Below are 21,839 nucleotides of genomic sequence, written 5' to 3' on the forward strand. Positions count from 1 at the left end.
TCTTAGGAGGAAGGAAGTTAAATCAATACCTTTTAGTGAGACTGGCCATGTATTCACTCAGGCTTGACTTGCTGGCACCTGTTTAGAGATGTATGGAATCACAGAGTAGTGTGAGTTGGAAGGGGTAGTTAAAGGCCATCTCCAGCTCCCCTGCCACGAGCAGGGACATCTGCAACCAGATCAGGTTGCTCAGGGCCCCATCCACCCTGACCTTGCATTTTTCCAGGAATGGGGCACCTGCACCTCCCTGGGCAACCTGTGCCTGTGCCTCACCACCCTCTGTGATAAAACCTTTTCTTTTATCTAACCTGAGTCCTTCAGTTTAAAACCATGACCCCATGTTCCATTTCTACAGGACCTGCCAAACGTTTATTCCCAACTTTCTTCTAGGTTCCCTTCATAGATACATAAAATGAGTCTTGAGTTTAAGATGATGCTCCTTTACCAATCCTAGGCAGAGCACATGCTGGGCTGGCTTTATGTGACTTAGGCTTGAAAAGCTCAGGAAATTAATAAAAATTAATTAATAAAAAACAGCCATCCACAGATCAGGGGCTCCAGTGCAGAAATTACATGCATTGTTTTCCCTTCATGCAGTTTAAGAGAGGCACATTAACCCCCTTCTCACAGTTCTAGAAGGGATTGCACAAACTCTTAGAACACAAGTGTTTGTCCATATATCTATTATTTGAAATAATTCCTGTTATTGTTTTGACCTTTTGCCAGCATCTGCTGTTTGCCTGGCCTCATGGTGGTTAATTAATGACTATCTCAGTGCAGCTGCTGTGTGTGATACCATCAATATGTTTACTTGTTTAAGAGCAGAACTGAGGCTAGGAGAGAATTGGGTCCATGCAATCAGCATAGGGCTGTAGATTCCTTCATAAATCTCCTCCTCTGAGCAGACCTTAAATAAATGGCAAAACACAATTTAATAGGTGAAGCTGAAATATTGGGCTGAGTAGAAAAATCCTTCTTTTTAACAAAAGAGCTATACGGTAAGGTGGACTGTTGAAACCTCCAGGTACAGCAATGGGGGGAAAACCCACAAACCAATTCTTTCTGCATTGTAACACTTCCTTTTAAGCAATGATTTGCCAATAACTAGAACATTTTAGCAGGGCTGTCTCTCAAAACTTCCTCTTGAAATTTCAGACAGCAGTATAAACTTCTCAACGACAATTTTCTTGTTGCATGAAACTCAAGAAGCATTTAATGCAGCATTTAACAAACAAACAGGTATTTGCTGATCATGATAAGCACTTGCCTGTGAAATACCCAGGATCCAAGAAATACCCAAGCCCAGGTTCAGCTGGAGATGTCAGAACTGCACAAAGATTCTCCTCATGGTATCATGGATAATTTTCTATGTAAAAAACTGAGGGTTTGTGTGCAGGTGTGTGCACACCGAGCTGTTTTCACTCCTTCTCTTCCTCTCTCCCTACTCCTCCCATCCCCTGACACACATCCTGCTGACAGACACACCTTTTTCCCCAGAAAATCTTTATGCATTTGTGGGCTAGTCTCTAATGGACCTGCTTTGACAGAATCCAGGTGTTGCATAAAGAAAAGATAAAAACACCTAAAAGGTTCCTATAAGTTTGCCTGATTTTTAAAGGGTTTTTATAGTCTGCAGCACCACTATTGCTACTAAGGATTTAACAACTTGTTTCGTAGTCTCACACTGAAAATAATTATCTCAGCTTCTTTCTGTCACTTTTAAGCTTCAGTGTCATTACAATTAAGGCGTGAGTGACACCTGCAAGCATCTTGTTTGTGCGTTAGCACTGGGAGCGCCTGCCCACAGAGTGGGACAGCACCCTGGATCCTCAGAGAGCAGCAGAGCAGGGCACTGATGGGAGCCTGCACTGGGCTGTTCCTGGGTGATGAGTGTGCAGCAGTAGCTGGAAGTTAAAATAATTCCAAATAACACCTTTATTCCATTCCAGTGGAAGACATACATGCATAAGTGGCAGAGGTAGGGGAATACATTTAAATATCATAGGCTGTAGATAATAGGTGCTGTGTGACGATGTGGGAGCTGTCAGGAGAGTCCAGCAGAGGTTCATCCCAGTCTGTGCACTGCCAGTTTGGCTTGTTCCTGTGTCCTGGTCCCTTGGGAGTTTTTGAAGATCACATATCAGTGCATGTCACTATTATGTCACTGTCAGCCTCCCTTCTGAACAAGCCATCACATCTGGAACGAGCTGAGATCTCAAGAGGAGATCTGAGCCCAGCTAACAGGACACCCTTCTTACACAGACAGCATGGAAGGGGATTGTGGCAAGTTCTGCTCTCTTCAAAGGAAGAAAGGTTGTTGGCAAACTTCAGGAACAGTCAGGAACTTCAGGAAGGCTTCAGGCTTCCATTCCAAATGCCCCTGCTATTTGGGCGTGTGAGTGGAAGACAGAGACAGAAAATGAGAAGTGTCTTGGACAATATGTAAGGCTCGTAAGAGATCTTGGCCAGATATTTTTCCATGTAGGCCTGACCATTCTCTGTCAGGTGGTTCTAGTCCTGAAAAGTGCTGCTGTGAGTCAGTCCACACCAGTGCCCCAGGTCTCTCCCTAGTGTGGGTCACAAAAAAAGCACAGCTGTAGAAAACCCCTTGAATTCCTGTATCTAGGATAGCAGGAGTGGGGGTTGCTGATGGAATTTCTTGCTTAATTATTCAAACCCGGGATGTGATAAGAGATAGAATAGCCCAGACTTCTCAGGATACTGAATCAGAGAATCAGAATAATTTAGGTTGAGAAAGACCTGTAAGATCATCAAGTCCACTGAGGCGGTCCCAGTGAGTCATGGCCATGTGGTTGCAGCATGGTGCTTTGGGGATATGTTAGAGAAGAGCTGTGCTCAGAGAGAAGATAGGAGCAGACAGACTATTATAGGTACTAATTTCCCATCCTGAACAAAAGCACAGTTAATAATAGGTGACATTTCATAAAATTCAAGTATAGCTGAGGGTTCACATAGAGTTGGTGTGAAAGAAAACATTGGAAAGAGAAAGAGAAAGGAGTTTACTGAAGAGAATTTGCCTGTTACCAAATATGTCCTTCGCTGTTCAGTGCTGAAACTCTTAGTCCCATATATTCATTGCTTTAACAGTTACTGAGGTTAGGGAAAAAATTTGGGTATTACTGGAAAAGGATGTCATGAATGATATGACTGGACCAGTCTGCAAAGGATGATTCTGATACACCTTCTTTTGGGAACATGAAACAATATACTAATGTGGTTCATAGCTTCAGTTTGCTGAAGTCCAAGAGAGTCTTGCTATCCATGGAGTTTTAAGCTCCTGCCTGTGCAGGCCCTACATTTACAGCCACCATTCAAGCCCTGAAACACTGCTTGGGTCAGATGCATTGTGCTTGACTGACTGCATGTCCTGACTAGTGTTAATATTTCTCATTAATTTTGCCCTCATTCTCAACCTTTGTCCATAATCTTTAATCCAAAGGTCCAGTATGTATCATTCATCTGTTTTACAAACAAAGCACACCAGAGGCCTGCAAGGCAACTTAGGCAGAGCTGGGAATAAACACCAGAAGCTGACACAACAGCCACAACTTGTTCTTCCTGACATACTGTCTGCCAGCATAAATGGACTGCTGTTCTTTCTCTTTCAACAGTAACTAACCTTCCTGTCAAAGGAAAATTGCTGTGTATCCAAGGATAGGGTGAAAACTTAAATTTATTCTGCAAATTGTTTGTGTGACATTTAACAGTATTTAAAAGTATGGATAGGAGAGTGTGTCTTAACATCAAAAAACTCTAATAAAATTCTAAAACATTTTAAATTTAGGGATTAGTCTTATCACTTTAAAATCACAGTTGGGCTTTGCAAGCTATAAAACTACAGTCCCTGTTAAGATTAATATAATTAGTGAAGAGAGTGTCAAAGTAGCAGTCTAAATTATAGCCAGTTAAAAACTGTTTGTTCTAACAACACCATTTATAAGAAACATGAATAAAACATGTCTGTATAAGAAATGGGTTGAGCAAGCTCCAATTCTGGATGTTCCAAACATGATCCAAACCAGAAAACAGAACATTTGGCTACTGAACCCTGAGCCCAGCCAACTAAAATGATGAATAAGGTGTGCATTGTGTTCATCAAATTTTACAGGTTGTTTCATAAAAGTATGTGAATTAGTCTGTCTCTTTCTTAACACAAAGTGGAGCCACCTGCAAAGCATAAGCAAAATTTACTTTCCTTGAAGTTAAGTGGAAGATTTTTGGGCATAAATTGGTTTTGCCAGTAGCATGGTCAGAGATGTATTATGAAAAATAATAGAGCACCAGCTGAAAGCAATGATAGATATTTTATCACAAGTCACAAATATGGTGACCTGTTGTCACTATAGTGTATCATGCAAATATGGCTGGGGCAGAGACAATAGTTTGGCCATTGTTTTGCAATTACTACAATGGAGGGAAGGGAAAAAAGCAGCTCCAAAACAACCAATTTAGGGAATTAAAGAAAAAGTCCCTGTAAGTATTGCTCATGGAGTATTTAAAATTAAGAATAGTGTTTTGCAAGAAGGAGTTATGCTGTTCCTAGAACTTTAGCAATACAACAGAAAGAAAAGCAGCTAAATGCTAAAGTTCTTATAATTTTAAATATATTAAGAAACTCTTAACAAGTACCCAGACTGTTAGGAATAAAGATTATCCAAGCTTCAGATGTTAGGTTGCAAGGAAACAAGATGAGGACATGAGGACTGAATGAGGAAAAAAATGAATGAAAAATGAATCCTCAAGCCCCACTGGTCAGATCAAGGCTGGGGGCAAAGACAGCTACTCGAGCTCCACCCCCAGAGGAAATATTGCAAACAGAGTTTAAAGAAGTGAAAGGCACCAAAGGAATTCATTCCTTGAGCCAGCAGAAGTACAGGAGTCCTTTCAGAGGAAGCTACAGAGGACACACTGATCAGATATGGGCCAAGGTGAGCAAGGGGAAAGCCCATCCTGTGGTGCTGTTTGTTACCTTCTTACATCCATACTTCATGTGCAGTTCTGTCATGGACACAGAGAGGTCACTACTTCTCTAAGGAGTTTTGATCCAAGAAAAAAAAAAAAAAAGTAAAGAAAATTCTTCCATTGAGAGTCAGAAGGATTTTCACAGGAATTGCATTTTTTCCTTTATTGTGTGCATGGGAAAAGCAAGCTTGTCAGAATGAGATTTGGCAGCACAGGTATTTAACTGACATAAAAATGTTATATTTTGCAAATAGGAAGGGAAAACCTGCAGTTATTTGGAGCTTTCAAAAATGTGCAAATGACAGACTGCCAGATCTGACATAAGAGAAAGAAGCAAAGCAGAACTTTGGGAATGTATAATTACAAAGGTTTCAGCCTTCTCTGCTATACTGAGCAGAGAAGGCTGAAATCAGAAACCAAAGCAGAGAGGATACAAAAAATTGGGGGGCTTGGGGTTTTTTTTGGCAGTTTCTTTGTTGCTAGAACTTTAGCAGTGTGCGGTTTTTGCTCACATGCTAATATTTATAGATATGCAAACAGACCAGTTTAATAATGATTATAAAGGGTCTCATGTTGCTTTTTCAACTCCTGCCTTTCTAAAGGCAAAACTCCCTGAGCCCTCAGCTCGTTGTACAATAGATGTGCTTCATTGCTAAGTTTCTGAGGTTTTTTTTTAATAGTAGGTATGTTCCTCGAAAAATCATCCATGTTTCTCACCTCAATACTGTAAAAAACCCACGTTCCTCTACATTTGGACAGTGACTGCATTGCTAAAACTACCAATGTAGTTATTTCAAGGCTTGTATGAACTTGATAAATTTAAGATCACACTGTAAAAAAATCTTTTTTTTTTTAAGATTTAGAAAGACTAAGATTTTTCAGATTAAGAAATTTGGTTGAACATGGGATGATGATTTTTTTATTCAATAATGACACAGGGTAACAATTTTCCACTCCTAAGCACCACACACTTACTCTTTCCTATCTCCCTCTTCACAGGGGAAGAAAAATTCTTTTTATTCTGTACTTCTGCACTTCATTTAAACCATCAAGCCATCTCCTACTAGGAATCCCTCCACAGGCTCTGATGATGTCAGATCCAAGCCAGTCTTGGATCTTTATTCTCTGACCCCTGACTGAAGCTTCAGTTCTCATGCAAGAGCATCCCAAAGCAGATTTTAGGAGTGTTCTCTCCCCAGTTCTGCCATCTCTCCCACTGCCAAATGACAGCCCAGTGTCCATCAGCATGTTCCTACAGTGGCAGCTGTGTGACACATAATGGGGCTGGAGACCACATCATGGCTTAAAATTCACAGAGTTTCTCAGCTCAGTCAGGTTTCTTTATTTCTCATTCAGAGGCAGCAAGGCTGTGCCTGTCTTAGGGTGACACCATCTCAAAATGGAAGAATTAATAGAGTTCAGACAGATTTTTATCTAAGTAACTCATAAATATTCAATTCTCTCAGGTTTCTCTCCTCTTGCATGCCTTTCTGATTTTAATTTAGTACAGGGTATATCTTTAGTACCCTGTACACTACTGCTTCTATATTTAATTATGTAGATAACCTCTAACAACATATGCAAGATGGAGTCTCTTAAAAAAAATGCTCACATATAAATTATTTCTAATTTTGGTGGAAGCCTTACATGGATACCAGTTACCTGTAGAAAGTAATAAGCAATTCTTCAAATTCTTCAGAGTGTGTTTCTCTTCCTTCCTCTTTGGATGTATTCTCAAGCTTTTTTGCTCATCTCATTTTTTCATAGCTGCAACGCAGCCAAGTACAGACTGGCACCTGAAAGAAAATGCAAGAGAACACCACACAAGTAAATTTTCCAGTGAAGAACTGATTGTGAGGAGAGGACAGGCTTTCACTCTCACCTTCAATGGAACAGAACGGCCTGAGCAAAACTTAATATTCATTGCAGAAACAGGTATGCCCCCCAGCTTCTTTCACAGGGAGAGTAATCCTGCCTCAGGACATTCTTCTGGCCCAATCTGCACTACAGAGCAGCAAGGGAATACCTCAGAGCCAACGTCCTCATTCACACAGCCATGGAACTGTTGAGGTGTTTGTTGTATTACTGCAATTTTAGCCACCAGCCACAGCTTCCTTCAGTTGCCAATATCTGGCACAAATTCACCTGAGGGGAGGGTTGGGAGGGTTACATCCCTGCTGAGTTCATTGATGACTAAATCTATATTTCAGTATGGCATGGAAAAAAAAATTATTTGTTTTTCTTGAAAGGTCCAAAACCCTCAAAGACCACCAGGACCCTGGCCACGTTTGATATCTCCAGCACAGCGAGCAAGGAGGGCTGGAGTGCAGTTCTGCAGTCCAGCAGCTCCAACTCTGTGAGCATCTCCATTTCCAGCCCACACAATGCTGTCATTGGACGTTACAGGCTGAGTGTTCAAAGTGGCAGCTCCTCTCCACAAAGTCTTGGCACTTTTGTTTTGCTTTTTAACCCTTGGTCTTCAGGTATGAATATGTTGAATTTCCTCTAAAGAGCTATGTTGCTTTTAGCTTCATTAATATTTGCAGCTTTTCCATTTGATCTACACTTTAATATAGCAGCTGAAAATTGACAACAGAATGGATCAGTAATGAAAAAGAAGAGTCTAACAGTTTCTTAGGGTCTTCTGGTACATCAGCCCTGTAGCATGTACAAACTAAAGAGTTCATTGTTCTAAAAGATAAGGTTCTGCTTTTGACAGAGCACCCCTACTTCTGCAAAAGTTTAGAAGAGTGTGTCTGGCCTCTGTAGAACCAAGAAAGGAGTCATATTTACCATTTTCTCACAGATTTGGCAGTGTCACACCTCCATCTTCACTCAGACACCTCCCACCCCTTTCTCTAATTGTAGATCCAAGTTTCACAATCTGTTTATAGCACCAAGAACAGCAAAGGGTGGATATCTGCAAGCACCCTTATAGATCAAGAGAGATCTTGCCTTATAGCGCAAGACTCCTGAGGTTTTGGTTTATTTTGCCTGTCATATTTGTACATCTCTCTGTTTTGGTTTTTCAGGTGATGATGTGTTCATGCCTAACAAGGCTGAGTGTGAGGAATATGTGCTAGAAGAGTTTGGCATCATTTTTGCAGGCAATAAAAATCATATCAGCAGCTTTGGATGGAACTTTGGCCAGGTAAATGTAGCACTGAAACACCAGACATTGTTTTTGTATGAACTGGGTCATTTGCTTTTTTCAGTTCATTGCATACATCTCTGAAGAGCAGGACTCTGGTGTTGCAATCAGCACTTGTGCCAAGCCCTGTTTCACTGATCAATATGAGGATTTGTAATTTACTACTCCCTGTCCTGCCTTGGAAGAGCATCCAGCAGAAATAATATTAATTTATATCTTTGCTAAGACTACATAGCCTTAACTTAGTAAAGTACTGTAGCAATTCTGAGAGGCCTCAAGTCCACAGATTCCAAGCTTTTAAAAGCTCTGTGAGTTCTGATGTTCAGAGTTTGTTGTGGCCACATTTTTACAAGGTAATGCCTGGCTGAGCTCTGCAGCACTTCAATCAGTGATTTAAAAACCCCATTCAACACTAATGTGGCTCTCTGCATCCTGATTTTTAGTAATCTGTGTTTTCAAAACACTGGTTTCTTTCTGTGCCACAGTTTCAAGGAGACATCCTCAACATTTGCCTGTCCATAATGGATCGCAGCCTGTACTACCGTCAGGATCCTATCACGGACGTGTCTCACCGCCACGACCCCAGGTACCTGGGCCGTGTTCTCAGTGCCATGGTAAGCAACAGCTTCGCTAAGTGCAAACTACTGAGTGTCCTTTAAAAGTGCTCAGGGAAAGTAAATATGAAGGCACTTCATAGAGAATTTTAGGCCGCTGTCTGTATGGTGAAGTATGGGCCTACATGGGCATCTGATCTGAGCCTGCCAGGTTTATCCCCTCTGGGATAGTTCTGATACTTGTCACTTTGATATCCAGTAGTCACACTGAAAATATAAAACAGGGGTAGCTGAGGGATCAGTTCATTGGAGGTCTTTAGTCCATCCATTTGAAGTGGAACTACTGGGTACTAGATCAGCTCAGCCATGGATTTGCCAGGCTGGTTTGAAACTCTCCAAGGAAGAAGGGTTTGTGGTCTCTGTGGGTGACCAGTCCAGAGCTGCCCTACCCTCCTAATGAGGAATTTGTCTCTTACATCAAATATGATTTTCCCAAGCTACAGCCTTCTGCTGTTGCCTCTTGGTATATAAAAGAGAAAGGTTAGTTAGAACACACATTCAAATGGTTGTAAGCTGGTTTTACATCATCCCCACCCTCCTTAACTAGACAGAACTAGGACAGTGCCCTCAACTTCTCTCTGTAGATTGTGTGCTGCAGGACCCCTGAACATCTTGCAGCCCTCCCTCCTGGCTCCTCTTCAGTGTCTCAACATCCCTTTGAACTGAGAGACCCGAAACTAGAGACAGGACTCCTGGCACAGCCTTGCTAGGGATAATTAAAGGGGGTTAACAGCCTCCCTCAAACTCCTGGTCACACTTTCCCCAGTGCAGCCTACTGGGAGCTTTTCCTTTTTGATGAAAGAGCACTATTGGCTCAAATTCAATAGGCCATTTGCTGTAACTCCTAGGCCTTTCAGACAGGTTGTAAACTCTTAATTTACCTCATCATAAATTTAGTGAATATCTTCTCAGGTCAACGCCAATGATGACCAAGGGGTGGTGCTAGGAAACTGGAGTGGAAAATATGAGGGTGGTAAAAATCCCAGCAGCTGGACAGGAAGTGGTGAAATCCTGCAAAGCTGGAAGAAATCGGGATTCAAACCTGTTAAATATGGACAATGTTGGGTTTTTGCAGCAGTACTGACTACAGGTATGTTTCATGTCACACACATGACTGACATTGCACAGATTCCATTAAAAGAAGCACTAATATTACTTCCTATATGGAAGCCTTTGAAGACATTACCATGCTATATGAAACCTGCAGAAATATTGCTTTCTGACTGTGGCTGTCTCTTCACTCTTTAGTGCTTAGATGTCTGGGGATTCCCACTCGTACAATTACAAACTTCAGTTCTGCCCATGATGCAGATGGAAATCTGCGTGTGGATGAGTTTTATGATGCAGATGGAAATCATTTGGAGAGGGGAGCTGACAGCGTGTGGTAAGCCTCAGTAGTTAATAGTAGAGCTTATCAGTGTCTACAGTGTCTCCAGAGCATAGATTCTAATGACAAATGTATTATCTTCTTAAGAATTGCCTTAAAAACTACTACATGCACAGAGTGGATCAATAAAAAATACTACAGAATAATACTACAAGACTTGGTGTTTTCACTCTTTCTCAGTTAAACAAAGAACTGTGACACTAATTACAATAGCTAATTGAAGCCAGGGCAGGCAAAATTACAGTTATGATGCCACAGATGGCTGAAAATTTGCAATATTGCACTACATGTATCAAGCAGTGGCAACTTAACCTACTTTGAAATTATTCTTCAGAACCAGTTCACGTTAAACTGTAAAAGTCCAACAGAACCAGCTTCCTTGCAGTGGCATCATTTGCACTGAAAGTAACTTAACTGCTGCCTCTATTAAGCATCAAATGCAGTTCAAACAAGCTTGCATTCAGCAAAGAGCAGAAATAGTCCCTCAGTTTCTTGTCTTGTTTACTTCCCTTCTTGTTCTGGACCTTTTCTATCTACATGTGACATGTAGAACTGTAGCATTCTGCCAGAAGCAAATCTAAAGCTAAAACTAAGGAAGTGTATGGGCTCAAAACTTTTGGAGAAGAATAGGCTCAAGGCATTTTTATAACTTCACAAATATGTTTTCTGCTCTTGATGTTTATTCCACAATGCAATTTTCAACACCTTTCTAGTTAATGTAGTGAGGGTAGAAGTGGTGAGTCTCAGATAAGAACTGTGCAAACAAAGACATTTAATCCACATAACTAAGATGGCTGATTAAAGAAGGTGGACAGGAATCCATAAATATGTACTAGTAGCTTACTTAGTTCATTTTTGCACACAGGAATTTCCATGTCTGGAATGAAAGCTGGTTTATACGCAACGACTTGGGCCCCTCATACAGTGGATGGCAAGTTCTGGATGCAACTCCCCAAGAAGAAAGTGGAGGTACACAAATTTTATTTCAGGATTAATACTGAAAATGTATAAAGTCAGTCACTTTTAGAGAGAAGGAAAAAAAGTAAAAGCATTGTAAAATGCAATTTGTCAGCCTGCTCAGAAATAGTTGCAGAAGAAAATACTTCGTTGGTTGCATTAGAAAAGCTTCAGATCATCTGTGGATGCCAAGAAAGAAACTAGAATTCCAGGAGCAGTTTTTACAGCAATTCCTATATTTCTAATGTAGGTATCAAATGCTATTAAAAATTGAGGGAAAATATAAAATAAATCAAGTGTACTTTCAGAATAAACACAAGATACATTGATGAGTGACCTTGTATGAGGGTTTATGTGAATGAAAGGGCTTGAACAGGACAGCAGCACAGGGCAATTGAGGAGTCAGTGATAAATATCTGTCTAATAATCTGCTTACTGTCAAAGATTATGCCTAAATTCCTTTTCCTTGATGCTGTAGGAATTTATCAGTGTGGTCCTGCCTCACGGCATGCCATCAAAGAAGGAGAAGTCGAGCTGGACTACGATGGCCCATTTGTGTTTGCAGAAGTGAATGCTGACTGTATGTACTGGAATTATGACTCTGCAACTGGAAAGAAAACTTTGATATTCTCTAAGTCTACAGAAATTGGTGCCTCCATCAGTACAAAGGCAGTTGGTAGAGATGCTCGTGTAGATGTCACCAGGGATTATAAATATGAGGAAGGTAAGTAAAACCACTGGTTCTTCTGATCACATAGCTGCTTCATTCCCAAAAATATATAACTTTTCAATTAGGAGTCTCTTAATGCATTTATAAAGTAGGAGCAGAATTTATAATTGATTTATTCAATTCCTACACAAAAGGGAAGAAAAGGTACTGAGTAAAAAAATTAAACAACTGCCTTGCCCTTTCTGATATAGAGCTGCTTTGTGGGATCTAAATAAGTCAAGTCCAAGTATCCCCAAAGTGATTCACTGTTCCATGAAGTGTTAAATAGATATAATTAAATAGTTAAATAGATAAAGTGTTCACTGTACCATTTGCCTATTGCTGACATGCATTGTCTGCCTCTGCTTAGTGAGAATTATGCTACAGCCCAAATATTTATCTGTAGGATAAAAGGTCTGTTGCAGAAATCTGAGCTAAATCAGCACTTAGGCCCAGGAAAAGCAACTCTTTCAAAGGGTGCAAGAGCACAGCACCTTCTCAGTCCTTCAGGTCTGATCATCCCCATGATATGTTTCTCTTTTTCCTTTGCTCATGAGCAGCTTCTGCTTTTGTTAAACTGTCATTACCTCAACCCACAAGGCTTCTTCCCTCCTATGGAAAAGGGGAGTGAGGGGCTGGGTGGATGGTTGGCTGCCAGCCAACCCACCCCACAGTGCCATCAGCCTTCCCCAAAATTTGGGCCTTTCTCTGTGCTACCAAATAAGAATTCACTTCTAAATGTTATAGCCATAAAAAAGGATAGAAATGGGAAAAGAGAAACTTTAGAGTTAAGGCTTTATGTTTAAAAAAATGTTATAAGAAGGAGAGTGATGTTACTGACTTCAGATGCAGAAAATAAGGTATGGCTGTGGAAAACAGAGGGCTTGTTTATCTCTAAGCACAGACACTATGTCTTGGCTAGCTTCTCTCTAGCAGCCATGTAAAATAAGAGGTGCATGTTGAGGATACTGTTGAGGATAATTTCCATGGTTCTCCCTGACAGGCTCTGCAAAAGAAAGAGAAATTTTTAAAAAAGCCCGTAAGAAGCTAGGACTTGAGGATAAATTTGATCCTACAGCACCAAAACAGGAGGAAGTTGAACAGAAGCCTGACATCTCAGGAAAATTCAAGGTGGCTGGCTCTTTAGAAGTTGGCAAAGACCTCAACCTACTTCTGGTTCTTGAAAATTTGCAGTCTGATGCTAAGACTGTAAATGTAAATATGACTGCATGGAGTACTCTGTATACCAGAAGACGAGTTAATCAGATCTGGAAGGACTCCATATCTGTCACTCTGGCCCCAAAGGAAGGTAATTTTTCAAATACCTTTTAATCATAATGGTTTTATCTGTAAAAGGGCAATGGAGTCTGCTCAGCTTGGGGGAAAAAGCTCTAACAAACTGCAATCCTAAATCCCTGGGTAGAGAAGGCTGAGAAAAATATTACATTACACATGAATTAACAAGGCATGTTTCACACTATCATCTCCCCAAGAGCTTTTCATATTTTGGAAAATGTTACCATTAGGAGCCTGGGATAAGAGATATGTCATCATCTCCAACATGAAGTGAAAGATCATTGAATCACAATTGATACTGTCTTATACTAATCTTAGGCTTCAAGTCATTAGCAAGAAGCAGAAATAATATTTCATTTCTTTAATATGTAATTTAACTTCTGGAGAGGCACCAGCAAACTCCTTAAACTCCAGCTGTTGCATCTTCCAGAGCAATAGGGGGGGAAAAGAAGCCAGGCAATACAGTAGGAGTGAATGGAGAAGGGATAACATTAAAGAAATCACTATCTATCTAAAGCAAACTGATAGATTTGCATTAATTAATTAATATTGGCAGTGATGGCTGAAAGCCCTCCTAGTCCTCGTCACAGCATAAAAGGAAAATACTAATTTTAGATATGAAGCTCCATGGGTTTATAAAGGTGTGTAACAATTCATTTTTTTTCCTTCTAGAAAAACAATTTCCCATTAAGATAAAGTATCCTGAATACCAGCAGCAGTTAACTACAGACAAAACAATCCAGGTCACAGCATTATGTCATGTAAAAGATGGCATTCAAGTGCTTGTGAAAAGAAACATCATCCTGGACAATCCTGACATTGACATACAGGTAAATTCCCTTTGTTGTAACTGCAGTGGCAGAGAAAAGGGAAAGTGAGTTCTTTGAGAGCACTTTCTGCCCTAAATGAAATGCTCTGCTCACATTCAGAAATTCTGCCATGGTTCATCACAGCCCCTCACAATAGCTCCTCTCCTGATGCCTGAAAAGGCTTAGCTAGAAAAGAGCACTGAGAACCTGGCCTCACCAGCATTTTCTTTGCACAGGTGCTTGGTGAAGCAAAAGTGAATAAAGAGGTGTTAGTGGAGGTGGCGTTTACCAATCCCATCAATGAGGAGGTGAAGGACTGCGTGCTGCAGGTGGAGGGCAGTGACCTGCTCCAAGGGATCCTGGAGCTACGGTGAGTACCAGAAACATCTGCTGCTATCAAACAAGAATGTGGGCATGGATGAGTTGGAACTGAATTGTGGGATGAGACATCATTTTCTTCTAGCTGTAACCTGGGAGGCACAGATTATGAGCACACAGTGATGAACCAGCTCTTCATCTAGGCTGGGCTTTGGCTCCATGGTTTGGGAGGTCAAATAATTGCTGTCATAATTGGATAGAACTTGTTTTCCTGCCTATCTAGCAGGACCACACAATTCCAGAGAAAAAATTCATGCTTACCCAAGCTGTAAATGTTGCTGAAGCTGTCTGTCCTGCTGTAGGACAGAGAGGTTGCACCTTCTTGTTTGATCAGAGGCCAACAATAGGATACATGGCTATTTCTGTCCACACTTACCCAAAATACAACATATTTAAACCAGGATATTTTTTTCACTGTATTAAATGGACTGCAGGTGCCAATCTGGGTACAGAGCATTGTAAATAAATTGTATTTATATCCAACAGATAGAAATACATGTAAAAAGCAGATACAGCAGTGTCTCAACTTTGGGAACAAAAATTAGCACTGCTTAGACACAGGTTGTGATCTCAAAGGGTGGGACCTCTGAAAAGCACAAAGCCAGGTCTGCTCCATGCTCAGCTTTTCCAGATACAGCAGATCACAGTGTCAAGAAACTATTTGATGATGTTAAGATAGTGATTGAGAATTCTGGAATAAGATACATTTTTTTTTTTTTTTACTGTCGATCCCAGTTCCCTATTATCTGCTTTGGTGATTTTGTAACTTTTCCTGCCCTTTTCCCTTCAGTATTTCATAATTGAAACAGAAAGATTAAATTTTCAGACTGTCCCTCATTTTGTACAGACAAGAAATTGCACAAAAATTTCAACATATCCTCACAAATGCAGTTATTTCTGGAAAATACCTGGGATATAGGAACATGGTCTTTAGCTGAATGCACGGACAAACACAAACAAACACAGCAACTTAACATTGCCATTTGCACTTGAGCAATTAGGAAGGGTTCATCCCATCATTTATAAGTTCTCCTGAGGGAATTTACCAACCTCCTGTTGTCTCTCCCACATAATTTTATCCTCAGGCAAGACAAGACAATATGTCAGGGTAAGGGAAAAACATTAACAAGTTTCCAAGAGTTACAAAACACACTGGTGTAAAACATTTTAACTTCCATTCAGAATTTCCTGCTCTGTAAACACGGAGGTTTCCTTGGTGCTATACTCCATTCTAATTCAAGAGTTGGCATTAACATTCTGCATGGTCTCTGATTATTCTTTTGCAATGATTCAGTGATGTGTTTTACACCCTCTGTTCTGCATGAAATCTTAGATCTCATTTATTATTATGTCCCCCTTTGTGGGCTTATCTGGGTTACTGCATAATTAATTTGGGAGAGCCTTTAATGTATGGATTTGAGTCTTTAAATACTTATCAGATAGTCAAGCCATGTGTGATCTTTTCATGGCCATCTTACTTTGAAGTGATAAGAGTAAGAACTCTTATCACTTCAAAGTAGGTGGAAGATGATTAGTGAAGAAACTAAGCATGATGCATAAGCCTGTTTTCAACTTATATTTTCCCTCTGTTTCCTTTTTTTTTAGCATACCACCACTGAAAGCCAGTGAGAAATCCAGTACCAAGTTTAAACTTATCCCTTCTGAGGCGGGTCCCAAACATCTACTTGTTAATTTCTCCTGTGATAAATTTGCAGATATTAAGACCTTTAAAATGGTAAATGTGATTAACTAACATGAAGATATACAAGGAGTGGTCTGTGTGTGTATAAACTGAACAAAATATGATAACAAATCTTGTATAGAAAACAATGAGATGATCAGCAAAACAAATCTTCACTTCCTCTGATAAAGAGTCACCGACACCATATAATTGCAATTTTACATTGTAATTTTAAATAAACTGAGGAATGGTTGATTGTTCATTTACTGTTGTGAATATCCATGTTATTAAAAAGAACATTTTACCTTCTACTTAGAGACTCTTTGAGTTATGTCTGGCTTTCTTTGGAATGAATTCCTCCTGGCTCCAGATGCCTCTGCACACACATTTATAAACTCATTGTTACTTATTGAAAGCATTATCCAGTGGACTTCCAAACACTTCCAAAGTATTTCTCCTTACTGAAACTGTGATATTACAACATAGTGAGGATGACTTGCATGATTTATGTCATTTAGCTTTGTCTTCTTTGCTACAAACTGTCCTGACAGTTTCCTCTTTTTTTTTTTGTTGGTAAATCACAGTGTCCAAATGAGGCATAGGAAATGTTCAACAGGAATTTGGGTGGTGTCCAATTTGAGAGCCATTCAACAAACACGGGGGTAATTGCCCAGCTCAGCGTACATATTTTGTACATATTTTAGATTGTTGATATTTTGCACTTGCTGAAGGTCTTCTTTGGGAATAAAAGGCAGGGCAATCTTAAATCTGGGTGTATTTTTATTTGAGGAGAGTTAGGAATTCTTTACTATAGGTGATGTGTCAGGAAGTCATCTCTTAGATTTGAGTTTAGTAAATCAAACTTCAACCTTTTATGGGAGACTGGTACAGGCTAAATGATGGGTTCCAGTGGAGTAGGTGTAGCCCTGTGAGTGACTTGGTTTATGGGCAATAACTGTGTAACAGTAAGTCAGGCTCTGACTGAAAATGACTGTGTAGGTAAAATGGATGGAAATACAAACTGCTGCTCTGGCACTGTTGGGCCAGGAAGCAATAAAAGCTTAACTCTGTGCCCCAGCTTCCACCCTAAACAGGGTACTGTGAGCTGTCATGAGGGCTTCTCACTGTTCAGGAGCTGTAAAGGCTGTAAAGCTCTTTTGTCCTTGTAGCCAGCAAAATTGCTGTAGCAGGGCACCTGCAGGCAGCCTGGTTTCCTGCTGCCATCACAGGATGTCAGTATGAGACCACACTGGACATCAGATGGGATGAGCTACAGAGAGGCTGTGCAAGGAGCCCACAGTGGTTCCTCCTCTTTTCTCCTGCTGTTCCTCAAGGCTTGCCAAGAGCTCTCTTTGTGTAAATCACAGATTCATAGAATGGCTTGGGTTGGAAGGAGCCCCAAAGATAATCTGGCTCCAATCCCCCTGTTGTGGGCAGGGACAATTCTCACCAGAACAGGTTTCTCAGAGCCCCATTCAAGCTGGCCTTGAACATTTCCAGGGATGGGGCAGCCACAGCTCCTCTGGGCAACCTATGCCAAGGCAAAAAAATAAAATCTTCACAGGGAAGATTTTATTCCTAATATCCAATCTAAACCTAGTCTGTGTCAGTTTGAAGCCATTCCCGTTGTCCTGTCACACCACACCCTTGTAACAAGTATCTCTCCATCTTCCTGGTAGGCTCTTCAGGTACTGGCAGGCCACAATTAGATCACCCAAATTCTCTTTTCCAGGCTGAAGAAACCCAATTCCCTCAGATTTCCTCACAGGAGAGGAACTCCATCCCTCTAATTATCTTGGTGGTCTCCTCTGGGCTACAGTAAACCACAATAGAAGTTCAAGCTCAAGCACAGCCTTGAGTTTAGAATGTAGATATACATGAAATGACTTCTTTTTACATCTCTTGTGTGTGTGAAACACTCAGATTTTGCTAAAGTCAAGTGAATTGCACGAGCAGAAATGAAACCTTCAAATCAGACCCTCCCCAGCAACACTCACTGCACATGAAGTGAATGAGTGTGAGTAAAAGACAACTCCAATACAGTCTTAAGGAGGAGATTCTGCAATGGGTTTTTGTTGTTTTTTTTTTTTTTTTTTTGTTTGTTTTGTTTTTGGGTTTTTTGGAATTTAAATTGCTTTCCTCTTTGTAGCAAAAAGTAGTAACAAGACAATTATAAGATGGAGTTAGTTGCTCTGGGGATATGAACAGTAGACAAAATTATAAAGGAGATAAATAAAATCTAAAAATTTTTGTCTGAAAGTTAGCAAATTGAACTGCAATTCCAAGACTGATACAAGGGGAAAATAGGAACAAAGTATTTTGAACCATTTTGGATGACGGGTGGGTGGCATTGAGCTAGGAAAAACACCTGTGACAATGTTCAGTCATTAGTCACTTAGGAACCATGACTGCTGCATTCCAAAGGGATTGCAACAGCAGCTGCTGCTGCTTTGCTGTGGTGAAGGTGAGACTGGCAGGTGCCAGTTTGGGATGTAGGCCAGTCTGAGAGAGGTTCTGGTGGCTCGGTGAGCACCACTGTGGGCGTGCCTTGCAGAGGTAAAGGAGGTGGTTGCAGCCAAGACAGAAAAAGTGTTCTGAGACTTAATTACGTGTATGAGCAGCAAGGAAGAAGAAAGGAAACAGTCAAATGCCAGTGGGAGCAATGTGTAACATCTGAGGCAATCACTGTAAGTACTCAGAGCCTGAACTTAAGAACTGGTCGATGCGGTTTGTCACTAGGGCCGTGTGTGAGGACCGGGGAACATCAGAGGCTTGTGGCTCTTATGGTTTCCAAGGAATATGAATTAAGGAAAAGAGAAAAAGACCAACTGAAGTAGCTCTGGACAGCAATCAAACCCATTTGAGGTGATTCCCGGAAGAAGCCTTGGCAGCCTGAACATCCTGGAAGCTTCCAAGGGAAGGAAGAACCGCTGAATTATAATGTAAGTGGAGATGTGCTGTGCCAGGTGTGCCACTGCCTAGTGGGAAAAGCTTTGGGATAGGGTTAGCATGACTGTCACATTAGTAAGGACTCTTGGTCTTTGTGATAGGAAAGCAAAGTTTCTCAAAAAGGTACAAAGAAGGCTGTCTTGTAAAATCAACCTTAGAAAACAGCTGCTGGAGCTTAACTTTTGCTATTTCAGTTGGTTTTTCTTTCTCTGTAACTTAAAATTCAGACTAATTTATTTTAAAGTCTTTACTGAGTGCTAAAATATGATCAGTGGAGCTGCAGAATCTTAAGCAGATAATCCTCTTCAAAACGACATAATTTTATTACTCGTACTCTTTTACAAGGTGATGGCACAACACCAAAAATAAATATATTCATAAACCCCAAAAGAAACATAATCATGGTTGTTAAAATAGACAGGCTTAAAGTTTTTGCTGACAAAAAGTACTCAAGGTTATTAGTTTTGAGTTCTTTTTGAAATAAAACTTTTGGGAAATACTAATATATGGAGCTAACTTAACAGGTAAACAGATACTTGTTTCTAGTGGGAGCTTTTAATTCTATTTGTCAGAGGGTATTTGAGATAATATTAGACCAAAGAAAAAACCCTCTGAACTGAAACCAACCCACAGCTGTTGGACAAACCCAGAAGTGACATTAACCAGCTTGGAAGTTATGTCATCAGGAAATGCTCCTTTTTCCTTCACACAGCTTTTACGTCCCACCACGATCCCCATTTCCTCATCCTTAAAGATAACTTATTCATGGCACACCTATTATCTTTGTAGGAAGTTCTTCTTGACTTGGGATTCAAGAGCATGCATTTCCTCTGAGTAAATAATTTTGGTATCTCCTCCCATAATTACACCCACGTTGAGTAGGAACTCTGGCATTAGACAGACATATATTATAGGAACCAGTTAATTCGTTTGACAACTTTACAGGTATTAATAACAACTGCTAAGTACCTCTCCCTTCTCTCAAATTTCAGCTGACAGCACAAAAAGATTGCTGGGTTTCTTCTTTTTATGATTGATGTGACTTGGACATCCTTGAAGAACAAAGTAGAAGTTGTATGCAATTCTAATAAGCTGAGGGAATGGCAGGTGAGTTCTGCAAGTCATTTGCTTCCCTTCAGCAGATATTTACTCAGGGCTGTTTCCTCAGGATTCATGCCCTGTAGGTATCTGCTCAGATTTCTTATCTGAAGGTAATTTTATATTGTAATTTGTTCTTGCACTTCATTTTCAAAGTTTTAATGTTTTTATTATTAAGAGTTGTTTGAGAATAATTTTTGAGTTAAACAGAGGATATTGGGACATGGAAGAGAAAAGAAATTTTCATTACTTGAAAAGGAATAATTTTTTAAGTACTCTGTCAGAGATGTGTTATGCTTGGTATTAACAAAATGCATGTAATCCATTCTAATGAAGCTGTGAGTATGGAACCTATAGATGGGAATACAAGGATACGTTAAAACCCTACCAAAGGAAAACAGTAATTGAGAGCATATCTGCTTTTTCAAGTTTAAAATAAAGATGATTATTGAGCTGGGCAATTGCAAAGCAGGGTTCTTTCTCATTTAATGCTGGAAAAAACATTTACAAATCAGCTTTGCAGGGAGAGCAGCAGCTAAGTGCAGTTTGCTGTTGTCCCATACATTCATGCTAAAAATTCTCTTTTTCAGCCCATCAATACTTTCTCACATTACCTTTGTGTGGTCTTAAACTACCAGAAAAAAGAAAAAAATTCTTCCTTGAATTTAATTATAACAGTTTTTTGTAAAGTTAGTTTTGCTTTTACATCTTCTTCAAGGATTAGATGTAAATTGTGGTTTAATATGCAGATATGTTGTTTCAGATCTGACTTAGTATTTCACTGATAAGCTCTGTGGGATAGACCTAGAAGCTTGTTTGAAGATCCCTAAAATAATATTGCATAGGCATTAATCAGTCCTTTCCATCTGATTCTTTTTGTTGTTAATATTGTTTTCTTTTGATTGCCCTTTAAAATGGTGGTGGTCATGTCCCCATCCTGACCCACTCCCCCCACCCTCAACCTCATTGCACTTATGACACTGACCTTGATAAAACTGACTTTGAAGAGCCTTCACCAAGGTACTTGCCCTGAGCATTTGTGAAACTTGAAACACAGTGCTCCAGGTGTATTTTTCAGAGTCTCCCAGGGGAGATATAAACACAGAAGGTGCTTCTCAGCATTCCCAAAGACAGCATAACTGCTCAGGTTTGAGCATGGCAAGAAAACAGGGAAGGGAAAACAACATTGCAAGGGATATCATATTCATATTTGTTTGCTAACAAGGCAGTTTAGGATTTGAGGTGTCAGGAACCACTTTATGGGTTTTAAACCACAGACCATAATAACAGCATATGTGCAGGAGGACACAGTATCAGGGAACTCCAAGCACACTGCAAGAATTCTTCTATGACATGAAGTTACTGCCTACTAGAACAGGAACGCCAGTGGTCCAGCTGCCACTTGGAACAGAGCTGCACTCAGACAGATGGATTGATTTGTCAAAAGCTTCAGCATGTCCTCAAATACCTCTTGTTCATCCATGTAAGACAGATGATCTCTCACTATGCATTTTCCTTTGCATCTAGGCCAAATGGTATCAGGATCTAAGCAGAAAAAGTAAGATGTTCTAATTGCCATTCCTGTGATCCTAAAATAATGTATGTTGAAAACATAGAGGGGCTACAGGACACTGTCTTTGGTGCTGATTGTGAAACGACACCAATTTGCCCCTGTTAATTTCTTTTTAAGTCCGGTGGTAAAAGATCATCCAATCCTGTATAGGAAGTACATAAGTGCTCTATATGAGGGCTCTTTAACAAAACCCAAGGAAATATTTAAATTATTGACTAATAGACTTAATTTAATGGGGCATCTGCTTTTTGGTT

The 21,839-nt window shown here is 40.2% G+C and overlaps 1 protein-coding gene and 1 long non-coding RNA gene across 6 annotated transcripts in view; one reads left to right on the forward strand and one right to left on the reverse strand.

Annotated features, from left to right (window-relative positions):
* LOC135281978 (uncharacterized) overlaps positions 1–21,839 on the reverse strand; it is a 64,588-nt gene that overhangs the window by 4,295 nt on the left and 38,454 nt on the right. For 2 of the 4 annotated variants that reach the window (XR_010348361.1, XR_010348363.1), the window contains 3 exons: positions 9,630–9,767; positions 6,866–7,128; positions 6,646–6,779 (listed from right to left, as the gene is read on the reverse strand). This is a non-coding gene — a long non-coding RNA (uncharacterized LOC135281978). Of the gene's footprint in view, positions 1–6,645; positions 6,780–6,865; positions 7,129–9,629; positions 9,768–20,997; positions 21,558–21,839 lie in introns of all 4 variants that reach the window. The other 2 variants (XR_010348362.1, XR_010348364.1) reach the window with 2 other exon arrangements.
* Positions 1,137–16,227, forward strand: LOC135281974 (protein-glutamine gamma-glutamyltransferase E-like). 2 transcript variants are annotated; one of them, XM_064391376.1, is made up of 13 exons: positions 1,137–4,949; positions 6,751–6,918; positions 7,233–7,466; positions 8,016–8,134; positions 8,620–8,748; positions 9,661–9,838; positions 9,997–10,132; positions 11,001–11,104; positions 11,571–11,816; positions 12,805–13,110; positions 13,770–13,927; positions 14,143–14,276; positions 15,890–16,227. In XM_064391376.1, the coding sequence occupies exons 1-13, from the start codon at positions 4,940–4,942 to the stop codon at positions 16,035–16,037; spliced, it is 2,070 nt and encodes a 689-aa protein (XP_064247446.1). In that variant the 5' UTR covers positions 1,137–4,939; the 3' UTR covers positions 16,038–16,227. The 2 variants fall into 2 exon arrangements, with proteins under 2 accessions (XP_064247446.1, XP_064247445.1); XM_064391375.1 differs by lacking the exon at positions 1,137–4,949 and having other exon boundaries at positions 5,603–6,918.

This window comes from Passer domesticus, chromosome 16, assembly GCF_036417665.1.
Source record: "Passer domesticus isolate bPasDom1 chromosome 16, bPasDom1.hap1, whole genome shotgun sequence".
Classification (NCBI taxonomy): domain Eukaryota; kingdom Metazoa; phylum Chordata; class Aves; order Passeriformes; family Passeridae; genus Passer; species Passer domesticus.

Excerpts from the sequence above, each read along its gene's own strand:
- LOC135281974 (XM_064391375.1), top strand. The coding sequence starts at position 6,588 with ATGCTCACATATAAATTATTTCTAATTTTGGTGGAAGCCTTACATGGA. Across the intron at positions 8,749-9,660 it reads GCCGTGTTCTCAGTGCCATG|GTCAACGCCAATGATGACCA; the intron begins GTAAGCAACAGC and ends ATATCTTCTCAG. Across the intron at positions 11,817-12,804 it reads GGATTATAAATATGAGGAAG|GCTCTGCAAAAGAAAGAGAA; the intron begins GTAAGTAAAACC and ends TCTCCCTGACAG.